General features: G+C 39.0%; 1 protein-coding gene across 3 annotated transcripts in view; it reads left to right on the forward strand.

Annotated features, from left to right (window-relative positions):
* Positions 1–12,864: 12,864 nt before the first annotated feature.
* LOC110605089 overlaps positions 12,865–23,116 on the forward strand; it is a 38,308-nt gene continuing 28,056 nt past the window's right edge. Inside the window, exons 1-3 of one of the 3 annotated variants that reach the window (XM_021743395.2) lie at positions 12,865–13,071; positions 13,223–13,308; positions 14,014–14,630. In XM_021743395.2, the coding sequence (XP_021599087.1) occupies positions 13,000–13,071; positions 13,223–13,308; positions 14,014–14,630 (775 nt within the window). In that variant the 5' untranslated portion in view covers positions 12,865–12,999. Of the gene's footprint in view, positions 13,072–13,219; positions 13,309–14,013; positions 14,631–23,116 lie in introns of all 3 variants that reach the window. The other 2 variants (XM_021743394.2, XM_021743396.2) reach the window with 2 other exon arrangements.

The raw sequence follows: 23,116 nt of genomic DNA on the forward strand, positions 1-23,116 counted from the left end.
CCTCTGTCTGGGAGTTTCGGCCGCCGAAGGTGCCGCCGAACCTACCTGACTTTCGGCTCTGGAGGGACTTTCGGCCGCCGAAGCTGCCGCCGAAAGTGCCCTGTCCAGCCATTTCTTGCATGTTTTTATGAAGTTGTTTCTTGATGTTCTAGGGGGGTTTTGGGGGAGTATATTAGAGTTATGTTTATGTATGATTGGTCCCTCATTGGAGTCCACCTGTGTAGGTTCGGACCCGAGGAACCGAGGACCTCAGCAGTGAGATAGCTGCTTCAGAGTCTGTAGAGCTTCAGCCAGAGGTGAGTGGAATAACTATTATGCTTTTAAATAAATAAATCAGTTTAGCATGATTCACGCATCATGAATGCCATGAGATAATAGGGTGTTGCATTAGACTCATGAATATGTGCATTGCATATTATGTTTGATGATGTGGATGGATGTTGAATGATCCATTAGTCCCCCTATGCTATGATGATGATGATGATACGATACGGAAGACCAGTGAGGCCCATTCTACGCCCCTGGCACTATGTGAGAGAAAGACCAGTGAGGCCCATTCTACGCCCCTGGCACAGTTGGACCATGTTATGTTATGTTATGTAAGAGAAAGACCAGTGAGGCCCATTCTACGCCCCTGGCACAGTTGGTCCATGTAGGGGACTATTGGTGACAAATCCATCCTTGATGTGATTAGCTGTGATGTGATGCATTTCATGTTATCATATGTTTTAAATGTTTTACTATTCTGCTCACTGGGCTTTGTAGCTCACCCCTCTCCCCTAACCCCAGATGTGCAGGTACAGGGTAGACCAGGAGGTTAGCCAGAGTTTTGAAGCATGTTTTTTTTGTAATAGTTAGATTGTGGACATGACAATTGTATTATGATGTAAACTTAAAAGTGTTTTAAGTTATGTTATGTAATTTGAATATTGAGGATAGAGTTGCGCTTGACCAATACAGATTGTTAATCCCACTTGTATGTACATGGTCTTTATGATAGGAGATATGAGGTTATGTTTCAGCCAAGCTTATGTATGATGAGATACCCCATTGGAGCATTTTGATGAGGGCTCCAGTGGAGGTTTATGTTATGTTTATGTTTATGTACAGGTTGAGCTTGGTTGTTATATGAGAATGTTTACAGGTTTATGAGTATTGTTGATCATGTATGGGATTAAACAGGATTACAGGTTATGTCAGGCTTGCTATGGGTCCCGGCGGCCTTAAGCCGATCTGGATCCTAGCGCCGGTAGCGGTCCGATTTTCGGGTCGTTACAGATGGCAGGGTTCACTTTAAAGTGCAAGAAGGCACGGGAATGGTTCAAGTGTTATGTGGACCCGAGACTAGACCGTATGACATGGGAAGAATTTGCGAATGAGTTCGCTGGATGGGCTTTTCCAGACAGTTCTAGAGAACTGAAAATGATTGAGTTTGAGCAACTGAGGCAGTCAGAGCACATGAGTGTAGAGGAGTTCACGGATAAATTCTTGGAGCTATTGCCTTTTTCAGGGCAAGCTCTAGATTCAGATACGAAGAAAGCCAAGAAATATGTTATGAAGCTGCATTCCAGGTACTCCTCGTTGGTTCAGTCAGCTGAGAGGGAAAGTTTCCACACTGTGGTGGATATGGCTCGAAGAATGGAGGCAAGTGCTATAGTTGAGGGGTCAGTGAAGCAATCAGTGACCCAGTCTTCAGGGGTTAAGACCCCAGGCTCTTCTTCTTTTAGTGCAGCAGCTTCAGGCAGCAAGAGGTGGAGCAGTACCACCAAGAAGCCGAAGAAGAATAAGTTTTGGAACAAGTTGAAATCCGGTCTGGGATTTGGCGGTGGCTCGAGCTCAGGCTCAGATGGTACAGAATGCCAGAGATGTGGAAGACCACACAGGGGAGTGTGTCGAGCTGGGACTAATGCATGTTTCAGATGTGGACAGGAGGGACACATAGCTCGGGATTGTCCTAGAGCGCCTTTTATGGGCCAGCCCCAGCAGACAGCTTCTGGTAGTGTGGCACAGCCAGCAGTTCCAGCCACAACTCAGGGCAGTGGCAGAGGTAGAGGGAGAGGGACAGCCTCTTCTTCTGGTTCCCGAGGTGAAGGTCCATCAGCTCCAGCCAGGATCTTCACCATGACTCAGCAGGAGGCTAACACATCCAACACCGTGGTGTCAGGTAATCTCGTCATTGGGTGTTCTGATGTGTATGCATTAATGGACCCGGGTGCATCTCATTCATTTATTGCTCCGAGAGCCGTTGAGAGGTTGGGTCTGATAGTCTCTGGGTTAGAGTATCCCCTATGGGTCAGTGGACCCAAGTGTGACCCGTCAGTGGCAGTGTCAGTCTGCCAGTACAGTCCAATTTTTATTGAGGGAAGATGCCTCTCCGCTGACCTTGTGGTTCTAGATTTGACAGACTTTGACGTCATTCTAGGGATGGATTGGCTATCTACCCATGGTGCTACCTTGGACTGCAGGGACAAGGTAGTCAGGTTCAGAGATCAGAACGGGTCAGAGGTCGTCTTCAGAGGAGACAAGAGGGGCACGCCTAGAGGTCTGATATCAGCTCTTCAGGCTCGTAGGTTGCTTAGGAAGGGATGTCAGGGGTACTTAGCTCATGTGAGAGAGCTAGATAGTCAGGTCAGGGAGCCGGCCTCGGTGCTAGTTGTCCGAGAGTTTCAGGATGTCTTTCCAGATGAGCTTCCAGGTTTACCACCTGCTAGGGAGATAGAGTTCGAGATAGAGTTGGTGCCTGGAACTAGACCGATCTCTATCCCTCCCTACAGGATGGCCCCAGCCGAATTGAAGGAGTTGAAAGAACAGTTGCAAGAGTTGGTAGAAAAGGGCTTCATCCGACCGAGCACTTCACCGTGGGGTGCACCAGTTTTATTCGTAAGAAAGAAGGATGGATCCCTTAGACTTTGTATCGACTACAGACAGTTGAACAAAGTCACTACCAAGAATAGGTACCCATTGCCAAGGATCGATGATCTATTCAACCAGCTAGCCGGAGCAGGTTGTTTCTCCAAAATAGATCTGAGATCGGGGTACCATCAGTTAAGGATAAGGGAGGAAGATGTGCCGAAGACAGCCTTCAGGACCAGATATGGGCATTTTGAGTTCCTTGTAATGCCGTTCGGGTTAACCAACGCCCCTGCAGCATTCATGGATCTCATGAACAGAGTGTTTAGCCAGTACCTGGATCACTTCGTTATTGTCTTCATAGATGATATCTTGGTGTATTCCAGGAATGCAGAGGAGCATGCCCATCATTTGCGGTTGGTCTTGCAGACTTTGAGGGAACATGGCTTATATGCCAAGTTCTCTAAATGTGAGTTCTGGCTGAGGAGCATTTCGTTCTTGGGGCATATAGTGTCAGAGAATGGTATTGAGGTAGACCCCAAGAAGACAGAAACTGTAGCTAACTGGCCTAGACCCACTTCAGTGACAGAGATTAGAAGTTTCTTGGGTTTGGCAGGTTACTACAGGAGGTTCGTTCAGGACTTCTCAAAGATAGCAGCTCCTCTGACCAGGCTGACTAGGAAGAATCAGAAGTTTCTGTGGACCGACCAGTGCGAGGAGAGTTTTGAAGAGCTTAAGAAGAGGTTGACTTCAGCACCAGTTCTAGCTCTGCCATCTAGTGATGAGGACTTTACAGTCTTTTGTGATGCGTCCCGTGTAGGACTGGGTTGTGTACTGATGCAGAATGAGAGGGTGATCGCTTATGCTTCTAGGCAGCTGAAGAAGCATGAGTTGAATTACCCCACGCATGACCTAGAGATGGCAGCAGTAATCTTTGCACTCAAGATGTGGAGGCACTACCTCTATGGGGTTAAATGTGAGATCTTCACAGATCATAAGAGCCTGCAATACATCTTGAGTCAGAAAGATCTGAATTTGAGGCAGAGGAGATGGGTAGAGCTGCTGAGTGACTATGATTGCAAGATTCAGTACCATCCGGGTAAGGCGAATGTTGTGGCAGACGCCTTAAGCCGGAAGTCACTAGGCAGTTTATCCCACATATCGGCAGAGAGGAGGCCAGTGGTGAAGGAGTTCTACAAGCTCATTGAGGAAGGTCTACAGTTGGAGTTATCTGGTACAGGTGCCTTGGTAGCCCAGATGAGAGTGGCACCCGTGTTTCTGGAGCAGGTGGCTCAGAAACTGCATGAGGACCCGGAGTTAGTGAAAATTGCCAGGACTGTTTAGTCGGGCAATGATAGTGAGTTCAGATTCGACAGCAAGGGGATCCTCCGCTATGGGAGCAGAATATGTGTACCAGATGACATTGGGCTAAAAGGAGACATTATGAGGGAGGCTCATAATGCAAGATACAGCATTCACCCCGGATCCACCAAGATGTATCAAGATTTAAAGAAGGTTTATTGGTGGCCAGCTATGAAGAAAGAAGTGGCACAGTTCGTGTCAGCCTGCGAAGTGTGTCAGAGGGTGAAGTTGGAACATCAGAAGCCGGCTGGAATGCTTAACCCGCTACCTATCCCAGAATGGAAATGGGAGAATATAGCTATGGACTTCGTAGTGGGGTTACCGGCGGCGTCCAACAGAGTGGACTCCATATGGGTGATTGTGGACAGACTCACCAAATCTGCTCACTTCATTCCTGTCAGGAGTGGCTACTCTGTGGATAAGTTGGCGCAGGTATATGTGGATGAGATCGTCAGGCTGCATGGGGTTCCTGTTTCGATAGTGTCAGATAGAGGGCCCCAGTTCACCTCCAGATTTTGGCGGAGTCTGCAGAATGCCATGGGTACTAGGTTGGATTTCAGTACTGCCTTCCACCCCCAGACTGATGGACAGTCAGAAAGGACCATCCAGACTATCGAGGATATGCTCAGAATGTGTGTGCTAGACTTTGGCGGTTCTTGGAGGCAGCATCTACCTTTGGTGGAGTTTGCCTACAACAACAGCCATCATGCTAGCATCGGGATGGCTCCATATGAAGCTTTGTATGGAAGGAAGTGCAGATCACCTGTTTGCTGGGAGGAAGTTGGAGAAAAGGCCTTGGCAGGGCCTGAGTTAGTAGAGATCACCAGCAGGGTGGTACCCATAATCAGAGAAAGAATCAAGACTGCTGTAAGCAGACAGAAGAGCTATGCAGACATCCGTAGAAGACAGTTAGAGTTTCAGGAGGGGGATCTGGTATTGCTCAAGGTGTCTCCAATGAAGGGAGTGGTTCGCTTCGGGAAGAAGGGTAAACTAGCCCCACGATACATCGGACCCTTTGAAATCTTGCAAAAGATTGGGAATGTGTCGTACAAGCTGGATTTACCTGCTTCGATGGAAAGAATCCATCCGGTTTTCCATGTTTCAATGTTGAGGAAGTTTGTGTCAGATCCGAGCAAGGTTCTTAGTGAGCCTGATGTGGAGGTCCAAGAGGATCTCACCTATGTTGAACAGCCAGTACGGATCATAGACACCCAGATTAGAAAGTTAAGAAACAAGGAAATCCCGATGGTGAAAGTCCTGTGGAACCACCACAGCTTGGAAGAATACACTTGGGAGACACGGGAGTCTATGCTCCAGCAGTACCCTCATCTCTTTTAAGGTTGGATCTCTTTGTGTTTATGTGCTATGTATGTATGTTATGTTTTATGCCATGCTATGTGTGCTAGTTGAGGTACATTCGGGAAAGAATGTTTTTAAGGGGGGGAGAATGTAATACCCGGCTAGACTCCGGTATCGGAATTCCTACCGTCCGGTGGAATCTCGGATGTCGGAGATCTCTAGAAGGGTAGAATCATGTTTTATAAAAATGTTTTCATGTTTTAATAGTTTTAAGTATGAAATTAAATGAGTTTTTGCATGAAAAGTCTTTGGAGGAAAACCCAGGTTCGGCCGCCGAAAGTCAAGTTCGGCCGCCGAACGTGCATGCGTTTTGGAGGCACGTTAGGCCCCCGAAAGCATGAGTGAGGGCAGTCCAGGTTCGGCCACCGAAAGTCAAGTTCGGCCGCCGAACATTTCATGGATGCGGAGGCACATTCGGCCCCCGAACGTGGCCTGGCCAGCCGCCTATAAAAGGGGCACTTAGCCGAAATGGGCGAGCTTTCTCCCATTTTCGGCCACAGCAAGCTTCCGACCTTCCCTTTGCAAAGCTAGTGTTTTTCCTCCAAATCCCCACCATTTTTCTTGAGTTTTAAGCTTGCATTGAAGGTTTTGAACTGTTGAAACAAGTTTTGGAGCTTTGGGAACTCAGGAGCTCATTTTCGTGGATCTCCAAGTTTAGGTCGTCTTCCTCTCGATCTTCAAGAGGTAAGAGCCGATCTTAAGCTCCTCATGTGTTTTAAGTAAGTTTTAAGTGATTTTATGGGGTAGAATGGCATGTATAGGGTTGTATGAGTTTTTAAGCAAATGTTAGGTTTTATGTGATTCTTGAACAATGTGGCATGTTTGAGTATGCTTGAAGTGTTGTAGTTGGGGCATTTGTTTGTTTGAGGCCCCTAGGAACTTGTATGCATGATTTAACTGAGGTATATGCATGATTGGTGAGTTTGGAGGCGAAAATGCACAAAGGAGCCAAGTTTCTGCCCTTTGGCAGAAACCAGGTTCGGCAGCCGAAGGCACTTTCGGCCGTCGAACATGGCTAGTGAGGCAGGCCTTTCGGTTGCCGAAGTTGCCCCCGAAAAGAGACTTTCGTCTCTGTCTGGGACTTTCGGCCGCCGAAGGTGCCGCCGAACATGCATGAGTTTCGCCTCTGTCTGGGAGTTTCGGCCGCCGAAGGTGCCGCCGAACCTGTCTGACTTTCGGCTCTGGAGGGACTTTCGGCCGCCGAAGCTGCCGCCGAAAGTGCCCTGTCCAGCCATTTCTTGCATGTTTTTATGAAGTTGTTTCTTGATGTTCTAGGGGGGTTTTTGGGGAGTATATTAGAGTTATGTTTATGTATGATTGGTCCCTCATTGGAGTCCACCTGTGTAGGTTCGGACCTGAGGAACCGAGGACCTCAGCAATGAGATAGCTGCTTCAGAGTCTGTAGAGTTTCAGCCAGAGGTGAGTGGAATAACTATTATGCTTTTAAATAAATAAATCAGTTTAGCATGATTCACGCATCATGAATGCCATGAGATAATAGGGTGTTGCATTAGACTCACGAATATGTGCATTGCATATTATGTTTGATGATGTGGATGGATGTTGAATGATCCATTAGTCCTCCTATGCTATGATGATGATGATGATACGATACGGAAGACCAGTGAGGCCCATTCTACGCCCCTGGCACTATGTGAGAGAAAGACCAGTGAGGCCCATTCTACGCCCCTGGCACAGTTGGACCATGTTATGTTATGTTATGTAAGAGAAAGACCAGTGAGGCTCATTCTACGCCCCTGGCACAGTTGGTCCATGTAGGGGACTATTGGTGACAAATCCATCCTTGATGTGATTAGCTGTGATGTGATGCATTTCATGTTATTATATGTTTTAAATGTTTTACTATTCTGCTCACTGGGCTTTGTAGCTCACCCCTCTCCCCTAACCCCAGATGTGCAGGTACAGGGTAGACCAGGAGGTTAGCCAGAGTTTTGAAGCATGTTTTTTTTGTAATAGTTAGATTGTGGACATGACAATTGTATTATGATGTAAACTTAAAAGTGTTTTAAGTTATGTTATGTAATTTGAATATTGAGGATAGAGTTGTGCTTGACCAATACAGATTGTTAATCCCACTTGTATGTACATGGTCTTTATGATAGGAGATATGAGGTTATGTTTCAGCCAAGTTTATGTATGATGAGATACCCCATTGGAGCATTTTGATGAGGGCTCCAGTGGAGGTTTATGTTATGTTTATGTTTATGTACAGGTTGAGCTTGGTTGTTATATGAGAATGTTTACAGGTTTATGAGTATTGTTGATCATGTATGGGATTAAACAGGATTACAGGTTATGTCAGGCTTGCTACGGGTCCCGGCGGCCTTAAGCCGATCTGGATCCTAGCGCCGGTAGCGGTCCGATTTTCGGGTCGTTACATACTTAATCTTAGGGATTGTAGAATTATAGGCTTGATTTTCCTTCTCGTTTAGTTACCGTCTTTCATGTATAAATAGGTTGTAATATCTATTGTGATATACAACAATAAATATTATCTTTCTACAGTTGAATTCCTCTTGAAAGGAATTGTGATCATAATAGAACTATGTTCGTCTTAGGTTTATCTTTTAATCCTAACATTCAAAACCTGATTTCTAATTTATTTACTTTTGAATTTTTGTTGTTATTATTTATTTGTGGGACTATTTTTATTTTATTTTGCCTTGATGTCCTCATTAATGAGCAAATAAAAAGGAAAAAAGCTCAAAATATCTTTGAAGCATGCATGGTGGTGAAATCCCCCAAGCATATAAATTTTCCTTTTGTGAATACATGGAGTCTATAGTGGAGGCCCAGTGGAAATTATTAAAGGTCCTTTTACAAAAGATGAAGTGCTTAAGGCCTTAGTTGTAACGACCCGAAAATCGGACCGCTACCGGCGCTAGGATCCGGGTCGGCTTAAGGCCGTCAAGACCCGTAGCAAGCCTGACTTGCAACCTGAAAACCTGTTTAATCCCATACATGATCAACAACATACATAAAAATTTAAAACTTTTCTTTCATACATCCAACTCAACCTGAACATGCACTGCACATAGCCATAATCAATCATGATCCCTCTGTGGGATCTCATCAATGCCCCAATGGGTAATACATCATAAGATGAGTTGGCTTTCATGAACATAATAAAACATTTTGATCATGTAATAAAGGGGATACCTCATACACAATGTCAAGCAAAATATCTAATCCTCAATATCATCACATGACTGAAACTGTACCTTTACATAACATTAATACATTTATCATGTCCACACTAACTATTACATACACGTGACTTCATTACTCTTGTAAACCTCCTGGTCTACCCTGTACCTGCAATCCTGGGGAAATTGGGAGAGGGGTGAGCTATTAGAGCCCAGTGAGCAGAATAATAAAACATTTAAAACATATGATAACATGGAATGCATCACATCACAGCTAATCACATCAAGGATGAACCTGTCACCAATAGCCCTCTACATGGTCCAACTGTGCCAGAATGTAGAATGGGTCCTGGTCTTTCCTTTACATATCATAACATAACAGTGTCCAACTGTGCTAGAACGTAGAATGGGTCCTGGTCTTTCCCTTACATAGTGCCAGCGAACGTAGAATGGGTCCTGGTCTTTCCCTTACATAGTGCCAGCAAACGTAGAATGGGTCCCACTGGTCTTACATTCCGTACCGTACATATCACATCGTCATATCATAGATCGAGGGCTATGGATCATTCAACATTCATCCACATCAACATTAAAATGTGCAATGCAACATATTCGTGGATTCTAATGCGAACAACCTAAAACATCATATGGCATTCATGATGCATGAACATGCTCAGACTTTGAAATTTATTTACTTTAAGCGTAAAGGTTTATTTCACTCACCTCTGGATAGCTCTGACCAGACACTGGGGCAACAGACTCACTGCGGGGGTCCTCGGTTCCTTGGGTCCGAACCTACACAGGTGGACTCAAATGAGGGACCAAACATACATGAACATAACTCTAAACTATTCCCCAAAAACCCCCTAAAATATCATGGAACAATCATAGAAAAACATGTAAGAAAGGGCTGGACAGGGCACTTTCGGCGGCAGGTTCGGCGGCCGAAAGTCCCTCCAGAGCCGAAAGTCAGGCAGATTCGGCGGCACCTTCGGCGGCCGAAACTCCCAGACAGAGGCGAAACTCATGCATGTTCGGCGGCACTTTCGGCGGCCGAAAGTCCCAGACAGAGACGAAAGTCTCCTTTCGGGGGCAAGCTTCGGCAGCCGAAGGCTGCCTCCACAAGCATGTTCGGCGGCCGAAAGTTCCTTTGGCTGCCGAACCTGGTTTCTCCCAGAATGGCAGAAACTCAGCTCCCCTATGCATTTATGCCTCCTATCTCATCCAAACATGCATAAACCTATTCTACAACATTCCTAATCATACACAAGCAAACATACAAGTTCCTAAGGGCATCAAACCATCAAAAACCCCAACTACAACACACAAGCAACTCACATTGTTCAAAATCACATCAAAAACCCATAAGCTCAACATAAGCTACACATGCATTTTCTATCCCATGAACTTGCATAAAACTTGCTTAAAATACAGTGTAAGCTAGAGATCGACTCTTACCTCTTGAAGATCGAGGGTGGAGGCGATCTAACTTGGAGTTGGAAGAGATTCGAGTTCTTGAACCTCAAAGCTCCAAAACTTGCTCAAACTCGAAAATCTTCAAAACAAGATGAAAACTAGTGAAAAACTTGAAAGATCTGAAGGAAAAGACTCAAGATCGGTGAGGGGTGGCGGAGAACTCACCTTGGCCGGAAATGGGGAAAAAGCTCGCCCGTACTCGGCTAAGGGACCCTTTTATAGTGGCTGGCCAGGCCACGTTCGGGGGCCGAACGTGCCTCCGCATGCATGCCATGTTCGGCGGCCGAACCTGAGTTTTCCTTCAAGGTTGTTTTTATGCAAAAACTCATTTCCATTTTACTTAAAACCATGAAATACCTTAAAACATTTTATGAAAACATGCTTCTACCCTACTAGAGGCTTCCGACATCCGAGATTCCACCGGACGGTAGGAATTCCGATACCGGAGTCTAGCTGGGTATTAAATTAGTAGCCTTTTAGTTTTAGATTATTGACTTTACTTTATTCTAATTAATTATTTTGGAATGTAATTTATTTCTCCTCCTCTTTTTTCATGGCTTCTGGGTTATTCATCGTTTTCTATTCTACTCCCTCTTTCTTTCTATAGATTTGAATGCTTTTATCACCTTGTTTGCATAAAATTGAACTTAGTTAATATGTTATTTAATTGGTAACATTTAAACTTAACTTTGCATGTTATAGATTGTTTATACCTTAGTATGAAAATTGACTAAGTAATAAATACCTAAGAACAAGTAACCATAAGATGACTTAATTATGGAAACCTAATGAACATGTTCTTATTATAGCCAACTTAAATATAGAAATTATTCATATTAGCACTCAACTTGTGTTCTAATTAGACTATGGCCGCAATTAAACTAGAAACATGTTAACTAGGATAATTTGGTAGTTATTCAACATAATATAAGAATTAATGTAAAGGCTAGTATTGGTTTTCAAGTAAATTGTAGGAGAGAGGGGTGCCTAACACCTTCCTTATCTCATATCCACTTTTTCAATCCTAGATTACCATTAGTTTATGGAATAAGAAAAATAGTGGACCTTTGCTAGAAATGAGTGCGCCAATACGTTCTTCAAATTGCTCCTTTACTCATAGGATTACAACTCTTTTCTTTCATTATTCACTAAGCGAATAAAATATCTACCTTTCATAGTAATTTTAGGAAGACAATATCTCATGGAAAGTTTGTGCACCTTAGATCACCATTAAATCATTGAATAAAAAAAATAGTGGACCTCTACTATGAATGAGTGTACCAATATGTTCTTCAAATTACCCCTGTACTCATAGGATCACAACTCTTTTCTTTCGTTATTCATTAAGCGAATAAAAATATCACATTTCATAGTAATTTTAGAAAGACAATATCTCATGGAAAGTTTGTGCACCCCTACTTGTAAGGTTTTAAAATCCACCAATTCAGTGGATTAAAAAATTGAGAATTTAAGAGATTTATACTATATCCACCTTAAATAACCTCTTAAACAAAGATTATTTTACAAAAATATATATTTACATGCAAAAGCTCCTTCCCAAATATATTAGGGTAAACTGCAGTTTAATTTCTCTACTTTAATAAAATATCTACTTTAATATCTGTAATTTTAAAAACTTACAATTTAGACTTTGACAATTAAAAAAACTACAATTTAGTCTCTACCATTATAATTAGAGTTAACTTGTTAATTTTTATAAAAATGATCAAAACACCATTTAAGTAAAAAATCCAATTAAACCATGATCATTAAACCAAACCGATCGGTCGAACTGATTTAACTAGAAATCGGATGATGGTTCGGTTTGATTTAAGCTATTAATCCTCTGTTTAGTAGAATAGAATCAACTCGGTGCGAATCGATTGGGCTTTGATTAAATCGGTAAACCAAAAACTGAATTCAAACCATTCTCATTTAATTTATAATTGAAATAGTTTTAATTTTGATCAAATATATTTGATTAAAATAAAAAAAGGAAGTTTGTTGAATATTACAGAGTTTGGTACACAATGAACAATATCGTGATCGTGATCTGATTAACCCCAAGCCCGACGGTGGATCATGTCGATACGTGCTGTCACTGCATGACGATTGACGGTATGGTCTGATCGGGTTTTGGTGTAAGGTGGACGTCGGATTGGTTGTTCTCGTCAACCAAACCAACCAAAATAGGTTTTAATTTTCTTCTTTATGATTTCAACGATTGCATGAGTGATGGTGTTGGAATGAGCCACAAGGGCACAGGTGTTGCGCATTCCTCTGGATGAAGGAACCGTCGGTCATAAGAAAACTTATTGAATTATTTTTCCTTTACGGGCTTAAGCCTTTTAAGAATATTTTAATATTAGTCATAAGAAAACTTATTGAATTATTTTCTCTTTGCATGCTTAAGCCTTTTAAGAATATTTTAATATTTTTTATAAAAATTAATGATAAATTAATTCTAATTTTAATGATAGAGATTAAATTGTAATTTTTTTAATTGTAAATAATTAAATTGTAAGTTTTTAAAAATATAAAAATTAAAATAAATATTTTATTAAATCAGATAAACTAAATTGAAAGCCCAAAATATTATTATGGGCTTAAATGTTTAAAAACAAAGCACGGTGAAAAAGAAATACTGGATTAAGAATCGTCCTTTGCGGCAGGCAAGCCACTTGGTTTCTTTCTCTCTTTTTTTTTGTTTTGAGAACTTCTTAGTTTCCGGTGGTTGTAGAAGGGTTTTGGTTTCTCTCGTTCAGCGCAGAGCATATAGAAGAGTATGGGGACAGAAGAACTGTGGGATGATTCTGCTCTTATCAACGCATTCGAAGATGCGATGTCCAAGTACAAGGTCTTTTATTTGGAAGTTCTAATAATAATTTATTATTGTTATTATTATTATTATTATGATTTTTTTTTGTGCAGTATGATTTTTGCGGCACTAAATGTTGCAAGGAGATAATATTCTTTTCCTGTTTGTGTAATTGTTTTTTCTCCAGAAGATGCATGGTAATAAAATCAAGGATAATTTGATTGATGGAGGAATTCTTGGCTCTGCTACTGCAGATAAAAGACATGGAGCTGTAAGGTAATATACATGCCGAAGCCCTTCGCATCCATGCTTCTATTTCTTGTAGTAATTGTTTCCATTTTGTTTTCAATTGGTTGAGCTCTGACTTGGGTTGAACTCAGATGCTTCGTGCCATGGTGGCTACTCTATGACCACTAAGCCAAAGCTAATACTCCTTTTTATTGTTGTTGTTATTATTTTTATTATTATTATATTTTTTATTTGAAGTAATGATACAATAGGATAATTAAGTCAAACTGAACCAAAGATAATCCAAATTAAGGCTCTCTTTGTTTCATGGTGAACTTTTTGTTATTTGGGTGCTCAGGAAGATTGGTTAATCTAAAAGATTTTCCAGACAAGTTTCTTTGCAACATAAACTGTGCCATAAGGGAGAACATATTATTAATTATGAAAAAAAAAAAAGATCAGTTAGTCTTTGTTGTGCACTTCATTTTTCTTGGCCCTTTTGTTTATTGGCAATGCTTTTTGAATTTTACCTTCTTTTATGTGCAGAAGCAAATATGAAAAGGTGTTGGTTAAGTTCATTGAATCTTTGAATTGCGTAAGCAACAATTTTTACTTGGTAGTTGATTCGAGACTACTTTACTAGTAGATAGACAATAGTTTTTGGTCCTCATTTCATTATGTAATGTATTCAATGGTGGAATACCTTGTTCTGCTGATACTGTTGTTTACATTCTTGCGCTTTCCTAAATCTAGTGATGCAGATGAAAACAAAAATGTCATACCAGATGCTGCAGAAGAATTGGGAGAGACTAAAAATCTTGCACCTGTTGAGGAAAATCAGTGTTTGGCTTCAGTTGAGCCTGAACCCTGTTTAGATTCATCAAATGGTCAACACAAGCAAGCAGTCCATGAGTTTTCATATTCTCAAAACTGGGAAGCCTATCAGCTACTCTGTCATCAGTACTATGATCTCGAGGAAAAGAGGCAAAGGATTCTGCATCAGCTTCAACAATTTGGTTGTTATGGTCACCAATGTCCTACTGAAAGTTATGATTCTAGCCAACAATGGGATACCTGCTGTACTTATGAAGATCATTCAGTCCCTACAACCAAACCTTCATTCTCAACTGTTGCCTGTTCATGTTGCCCATATGTTTGTCATGGTTCAGCAGCACCATGCACTTCATTTCCCACTTGTTCTTTGTGTGGAACATGTGATGAGAAAATGCATGCTAATTCTTCTGCAGCAATAGGTCCTGCAAAGCATTCCCCTCACAACAATGATGACATTGTTAAGACAGCAATGGAAGCTGCAGAAAGAGCAATGTCTTCTATGAAGGCGATATCATCCATTAATTCTGGTGCAGAAGGTAAGCATGACTTCTCCAGAATAATTATTTGTACAAGGATCTTTTAGCAGCTGCCCTATTATCTTTCCAAGGAAGAGAATGTGAAGGATTAGTTATCTACAATATTCAAAGCTTTGGTCCAAACATCAATGATGAGTTTTTTTTTTCCTTTTTTTTATATGATTGATTATGCCACCTAATTCAGCTTTGGCATCAATTTTAGTGTGCTTATGTTATACATTACTCCCCTTTTCAAACTTCATGTGTGGAATACTTTTGTTGATCAACATAGAAGGTTCTTAATTAGGAGATTCAGATCTTTGGGATCCTAATTAGGCTTGATTATAGGGATTGACTATAGGGATTTTATTCTTATTGTAAATGTTCCTATTTTAGGTTAATTTTTTTGTGTATAAATACTCAAACCTTATAAAGATCAATTCAATTGAAATAAAATAAAAAATTCTTCTCAAGATTCTTCATGGTATCATAGCCTTGCCACCTTAATTGGCATAAGTTTCAAACCTGTCACAAAAAAAGTTAGGGGTAACTAATAGGTTAAGCTTCTAGGCGATTATATCAAGAGAGTTGTTTGACACCAATCGTTCCAAAAGGAAAGCCCATCCAATTTCTGGCCTATTCCCGTCGTCGCCGTCTGGTCACACGTGTGAAGCACGCGCAGTCGCAAGATTCTGTGTCTTTCCCATGCATCGGCTGAGTGACATTTTCCGGTGGTCTTTTTTGACGGCAATCCTCTCCGACAGACTCGTTTTCAACTCTTGCTTCTGATCTGTGTGGACTCATGACTTGGTTCACCTTTTTCCGATGTGGTAGACATTTTTCGGTGGTTTTTTTTCGACAGACTTGTCTTCAAGTTGCGCCTCTGATCTGCCTAGACCCCTGCCTTTTTACCAGTAAATAATAATTCTTTCTTCAATAACAATAATTTTCCACTGTTTTTACAGAAAAGGTGGTTTTTTCTTAAAATGGCAGTTACTTGTGTGGGTAATGTAAGGACTTTTGATAATGCTTTTGTTTCGTCTCTTAATTCTGCTTTATGGATTATTAATTCTGGTGCAAATAGACACATGATGGGCTCCTCTGAAAGCTTCCTTAATTATTTTCCATGTTTACAAAAAAACAGTGTCAGAATTACATATGGTTCTTCCACTCCTATCTCTGGAACCGGTTCTATTATTTATATTCCAAATATCAAGCTATCCTTTGTTCTTCATGTTTCTCGTTTCCTTGTTAATCTTTTATCCGTTAGTGCTTTCACCAAAGCACTTAACTGTAAAATTGAATTTTTTTCCTGATTATTGTATTCTTCAAAACTTTCAAACTGGAAAGAGGATTGACAATGGTAGACTGCATGATAGCGCATATATATTGAAAGGGAATCTGTATTTGAATTCGCTTCAAGCTCTTTTTAGAAGAAATCAAGATGTCAACTAGGAAATCATATAATGGCATCGACGGTTAGGACATCCGTCCTTATTTGTTTTAGAGAAACTTTATCCTAATTTATTTTCCAAGGCTCAGTGTGATTCTTTAGTTTGTGATGCTTGTGATTATGCTAAACATACAAGAAACTCTTATCTCTTAAGTAACAATAAGAGTATGATCCCTTTTGTGACCATCCATTTTGACATTTGGGGACCTACTCAAACGGTCTCACTATCTGGTAATTGTTGGTTTGTTATTTTTATTGATTGCTGCACTTGTATGAATTGGGTTTATTTGATAAAGGCAAAGAGTGATCTGTTTTCTTGCTTTCAATCTTTTCACAAGATGGTTTGTATCCAATTTGATACTGAGATAAAAGTTTTGAGAACTTATAATGACATAGAGTACATGGATGGACGTTTTTCTGCTTATTTGGAGTCTAATGGGATATTACATCAAACTAGTTATCCTTACACTAATGGGATATTACATCAAACTAGTTCTACTTAGACTAGTGCTTAAAATGGTGTTGCTGAAAGGAAAAATAGGCATCTGTTGGAAGTAGCCAAATGTCTCATTTTCACTATGAATCTTCCAAAAACCTATTGGAGAGCTACAGTCTTAGCTGCACTTATCTCATTAATAGAATGTCTCTTAAAGCTCTTGCCTTTAAAAGTCTCTTAAATGTGTTTGTTGGGGGAGTGCAGCTTATTTCATTAATAGAATACCTCTCAAAGCTCTTGCCTTTAAAAGCCTCTTAAATGTGTTTGTTGGAGAAGTGCAACTTATTTCATTAATAGAATACCTCTCAAAGCTCTTGCCTTTAAAAGCCTCTTAAATGTGTTTGTTGGATACTCTTCCACACAGAAGTGTTATAAATGTTACCATCCTCCATCTAGAAAATATTTTGTCAGTATGGAATTTCGTTTAGAGAGACTAAACCTTACTTCAGTCACCTCTTTAGGAGAGGACAATGAGAGAGAAGAGATGATTCATAGTTTTATAACTCTAGAATGTTTTACTCTAGAGCAGACTACTATACAGGGGGAGACTATTGGTGATTAGGAGTCTACCATACAGGAGGAGACTATTGGTGATCAAATTGGGCACTTGGATAAGCCAGATTTAAGGAGATATTAAAAAAGAGACAATATAGAAGCAGAAAAAGCCATTGTGCAGTCCACTTAGTGTCATGAAACTTTCTCTTCTCATTCGGTGAGTCATCCCTAAACCATGACTCCATTGATGATTTAAATAAACCAGTTGCTCAAAGAAAAGGAGCTAGGTCTTGTACAAAACACTCTATTTTTAATTTTTTCTCTTATAATTTTTTGTTTCCATCCTATAGAGCCTTTGCCTTGTGTATTTCCTCAGTGTCTATCTCATAGGATTAGAAGGAAGCTCTCAAATATTCTAATTGGAAGGGAGCGGTGATTGAAGAAATGAAAGTCTTGGATAAAAATGAGACGTGAGAGTTGATGTCGCTTCCACCCGGAAAAAAACTAGTTGGCTGCAAATGGGTGTTCACTATGAAACACAAAGCAGATGGATTAATTGAAAAATTCAGGGTCAGACTAGTTGCTAAGGGATACACCCAAACCTATGGAGTAGATTTGTTGTCAAAATGAACTCAATCAGAATATTACTATCTTGCACTGCCAACCTGGGACCTACAACAATTTGATGTGCAAAATGCATTTCTTCACGGAGACTTGGAGGAGGAAGTGTATATGGAAATCCCTTCTGGATTTGCTGATGAAAAAATAGAAGAAAAGGTGTATAGGCTAAAGAAGGCTTGGTATAAGTTGAAGTAGTCATCTAGAGCTTGGTTTAATAAAGTCATCCAGAGCTTGGTTTGATCGATTCAGCAGAGCTATGATTTTTTTTGGCTATCAACAGAGCTATGCTGATCATCAGACATCACAAGGGTAAAATTACTTTTCTCATAATCTACGTTGATGACATGATAATGACAGGTGATAACATTGAAGAGATGACGGCCGGAAAAGCTTTTAGCTCAGGAGCTTGAAATTAAAGATTTAAGAAAACTTTAATATTTCCTAGGAATTGAGGTTGTCAAATCAAAGAAGGGAATTTTTATTTTTCAGAGAAAATACGTTCTGGATCTTTTAGAAGAAACTGGTATGTTAGGTTGCAAACCTACAGAAACTCTCATTGAGAACAATCACAAACTAAAAGCAGGGATTGGTGAATCAATGAATATTGGCAGATATTAGAGGTTGGTAGGCAGACTGATTCATCTTTCGCATACTCGATCAGATATAACATATGCAGGTAGCTTAGTCAGTCAGTTTATACATGATCTCATGAGTCTTACATGCAAGTTGTTTTTCGCATTTTGCAATACTTAAAGTCTGCTAGGAAAGGTCTCATATTCATGGTTTTAAATTGCGTTTGCGGTCGCGAGTAATGGAAACAGGCTTATTACGTAACGGTAATGGCTTAATGCTACACAAATTTTTTAAAAAATTTGCAAAGTTCATAAATGAAATGATATTGATTAGATTTAATTCAGAACAATATATACAAATGCATAATAAATTTATATACAGAAAATATAGATTATTTAACTTAAAGTTAAACATCATACAGGTTAAAATAAGAAAAATCAATATAATCTTCATAGATCGAGTAAACTAATAGCTCAAAGTATAATTTTAACTCAAAATTAACACTTTAATCCACAAAAAATTTAAAAAAAAGGAAACAAAACTAAAAACTAAAAAAGATAAAATTTAACTAACTTTTTAGAAGAAATAAGCTTGGAAATAGAGTAGTTTATGATGGATGTAAGCTTATACAAGAAATATGCATGGAAGATCAAAATTTGAAAGAGAAAGGAAAGATAAAACTGAAAAAATATGGCTTTTGAAGCTGCTGAAAAATGTAGAAACTAATTAAAATGAGAATAGGGGGCATAAGAAGAAGGATATAGAAGAATTTTAATTACTGGTAGCGACCGTTACTGTTATGTAACGGTCAGTAACATCCGTTGCCATTACGTAACTGTCAGTAATGTCCGTTACTGATACATAATGGCCATTATGCCTACAAATCAAGTGGGCCATTGTATAACGGGGTAACGTGTAACGGCTCCCCCAAAATCCATTACATAATGGCCGTTACATTATTTAACGGCCGTTATTTAAAATCATGCTCATATTCTCTAAACACGGTCATTTCCATATACACACATTTACAGATGTAGATTGGGCTGGATCCCTTGACGATAGGAGTCGACTAGTGGTTACTGCACACTTGAGGCGGAATAAAGAGTAATGACACAAAGGTGTTTGTGAACTACTATGGTTGCAGAGATTGTTGGAGGAATTAAAACTGTTAGAGAGGGACAAACTCCTCCTATACTCTGACAACAAAGTTGCCATCAGTATAGCTCACAATTCGGTTCAACATGACTGAACGAAGCACGTAGAGATTGATCGACACTTCATTAAAGAGAAGTCAATAAATGGTGTCTTGAGATTAGATCATATGACTTCCGATGAAGAGCTAGTTGATATGTTTACTATAGGGCTCATTAACAAGACTTATCACACCTTGGTTTTCAAGTTGGGCATGTGTGATATCTATGTACCAATTTGACGGGGAGTGTTGACTAATATAAAAGGTTCCTAATTAGGAGGATTCAGATATTTGAGATCCTAATTAGGCTTGATTATAGAGTTTGATTATAGGAATTTTATTTTTATTGTAAATATTTTTATTTTAGGTTGATTTTTTTTATATAAGTACTCAAACTTTGTAAAGATCAATTTAATTGAAATAAAATAAAAAATTCCTTCCAAAATTCTTCAACTTTTTATGTTGTTAATTGAAATGTTTTGGCACACTTTTAGAATGGCAGTAAATGATTCGAATGCTCAATAGGTCTAGATAATTGACTAGAAGAGGTTGGCCATTATTGGTACTTGGATAAGAAGTCTGGGCTTGTGGATCATAAGCTCTATAACAAAGGTTTTATAATTTTGCTTAACCTCTTAGGAAATAGAGTAGTTATTCCAATGACCAACATTGACATGAAATGTCAACAGATTTTGTTTTATTATTATTTTTTTCTGAATGAATTTGAACACTCCGTATGAGACCAATACCCCCCCCCCCCTTCCCCAACTATGATGACCAATATGTACTTGAGTTATTGAATCTTCTATTTACAACAAAGGTAAAGATTGAAAGAGAGGGAACCAACTATGACCAATTTTGAAACAGGTACTTTTATTTTACCCCAAACTCCCAATCAGTACAATTAAGTTTAAGCAATCGTTGTCTCTATATTAGACCATTTGTCATTATCCTTATTAAAAAAAATTACAATTATCAGGTTCCAATTGCTGATTATTTTATAGAAAACAGTAAATTATCCATACTGATTTCTGTATTTTCTTGTTTTTGTTCAATAGCCTTTTTTTTTCCTATAAAAAAATAGTAGAGAAAAGAGGGTTTGCTTTTAGTTTGGACTTTGGAGTCTAACATGCCGAGGGAAGAATACAAACATGCATGTTTTATGGAGGTTCAGACCACAAGACTAGACATTGTCAAAATGTGAAAAACCATTCTTGAAAGAACTTCACCTAGATTTTTTTTTCATTAACAGAAGCTGTTCACAAGTAGCGATTTTCCTAGCCTTTAAAGTACAAAGTCAACAGACAATCTCTCCTTTTTCGGAAGACAATTCCATAATTTAAAGTCATCGATGCTTTTCAGGAAAATGGTCAAGGAAATCCCAAATTTTATCCTGTTTTTGTAGTAATCCTGAACTTTTATTTTATTACTCTGTTAACGACAGAGTACAATTACATTGTTGTCAATAGTTTAGGATGCAGTTAATTACAAAAAAGCGTTCAGGGTGAAATTATAAACAGAGTGAAATTTGGGATTTTTTTTTGTCCATTTGTATATTAAAAGATGGAAATAATAATTTTGAAATTTTCTTGTGAAAACATTATTTTTTGCAAACCTTTCTTTTATTCTCTCCAAATTGGAGAAAAATAGTAAGATAAACAGAACATACATTTCTTTTCCTTTCTCTTTTTATTTTCCTTCTTTCCCAAATATGAAATTAAATGCATATTCCTCTTTATTTTTCTCAAGTTATTTGCTGATGAAATGTAATGCAAACAACAGGTGCTTACCCTTGCTTTGAAAGCGCAAAATAATTAAAAGACTTCTTCGTTTGAGTTCAAATGAAAATTTTCTTCTTGAATCCTTCTCTGCCATCAATATTTATTTTTCGCCACAACCTGTTGCTGAACTCTAAACCTTGAAGCATCTTCATACTTTTTGTTGAATTTTGTTAGAATTGATGAGATTTTCTTAATTTAAGGAGAATATTACTGCTTAATTTAGGGATAGTTATTTCCATAATTCAAGGGGTAGTCTCTTTACTTTATGCCTTATTTTATGGATATTTCTTGCAGCCTCTACATCAAGCCTTAATTTATAGATATTTCTTGCAGCTTTTTATTATAAATATTTATTATTTATTATGTAAAAGAAGAAAATATTAATGAAAATAAATGTAGTCTTTTGTGTTATTCCCCATCTCTTCCTTTCCTCCTCATCCTATTTTTGATTCTTAAAATTTGACAATGTATTAGAGCTTTAAATTTCTTTCTTCCCATTAAAAATTCTACTCTACTTCTTCATAGTTTCAGAGTTGGGTTTGAAGTCCCAACTCACTGTCTCTCTTCCGCTAATTTTTTATTGGGAAATTTCTAGGTATTTTGTGTTTCAATCATGGTGTCTCTGGTGTTTAAACATTCTGACTTGATGAATCTTTCTCTTCTCTCCATTTCAGCTAAGAGTTTTCAGTCCCAAAGCTTACTTCCTCGTTATGGGTTTGAGTCCCAAGTTATTTTCTTCCAAGTTCACATTCTTCGAAAAAGCCAGGGTAGTGAGTCTTTTCTTTGTTTACCATTTTTCTTCTATCTTCTATTCATCAAAGAAACACTATATCATAGTCTGAAAACATAGACCTAAGATGACTTCTCTCTGCCTCTCTCAGTCTCTCTGTTTCCAAGGGAAACAGTCTTACAAAGCTCTTCAGACCTTTTGTGAAGCTGTCTCCCTGCCCACCTAGGCAGGAGTCTGGACCACTAGAAGGGCAAGATCACTGCTAGAGTGCCATCACCAGAGAGGACCCTTATCTATATAATAGCTGTTTATTTGGAAATAAAATAAAATAAAGGGGGTTTTGATTTCATAACTCCACTAATGAGATTTTCTTAATTAAAGGAGAATATTGCTCCTTAATTTGGGGGTAGTTATTTTCGTTATTCAAGGTATAGTTTAATCTTTACTTTATTTTTTAATTTATGGATCCATTTCTTGCAGCTTTTTATTATAAATATGTATTATGAATTGTGCACAAGAATAGGAGATTGATGAAAGTATAGTCTTTTGGGTTATTTCCCTTCTCTCCCTTCCCTCCTCCTCATCCTAATTTAGCTCTTAAATTTAACAAATTTAAACACCTTATAATTAGATTTTTTTAAACAAGAACTTGGTCTCAACAACTTGTGATCCGGAGACTCATTGATTGAACTAAAGTCAGCAACTGATGATTTTTTGAAGAGGCTTCTTCACAATTTGTTGAATTCAAACACCACAAAAATTATATTTTCATACAGGGATTTGGTCTCAATTTCTTGAATATGCAAGAACAACAGAAGTACAGAACTTGAACTTGAATCCTTTCACACTAATATTGATTTCCTCTGACCTGTTTTTCTCATCGACCTATCGTTTTTGTGAACTGTAATGTCAAAAACACTTCGATATCGAAATCAAAATTAATGGCGAAACCATGGTTTTAAATCGCGATCGCGGCCGCGTTCGCAGATAACGGAAACAGGTCTGTAACAGCCGTAACGTAACGGTAACGGCCTGGCGCTACGCAAATTTTTCAAATCAATTTGCAAAGTTCATAAAATGATAAGATATCAATAGATTTAATTCAGAACAATGTATACAAATATATAATAAACATAAATATATCAAATATATTACTATTTAGCTTA

This window comes from Manihot esculenta, chromosome 17, assembly GCF_001659605.2.
Source record: "Manihot esculenta cultivar AM560-2 chromosome 17, M.esculenta_v8, whole genome shotgun sequence".
In the NCBI taxonomy this organism is placed as follows: Eukaryota; Viridiplantae; Streptophyta; class Magnoliopsida; order Malpighiales; family Euphorbiaceae; genus Manihot; species Manihot esculenta.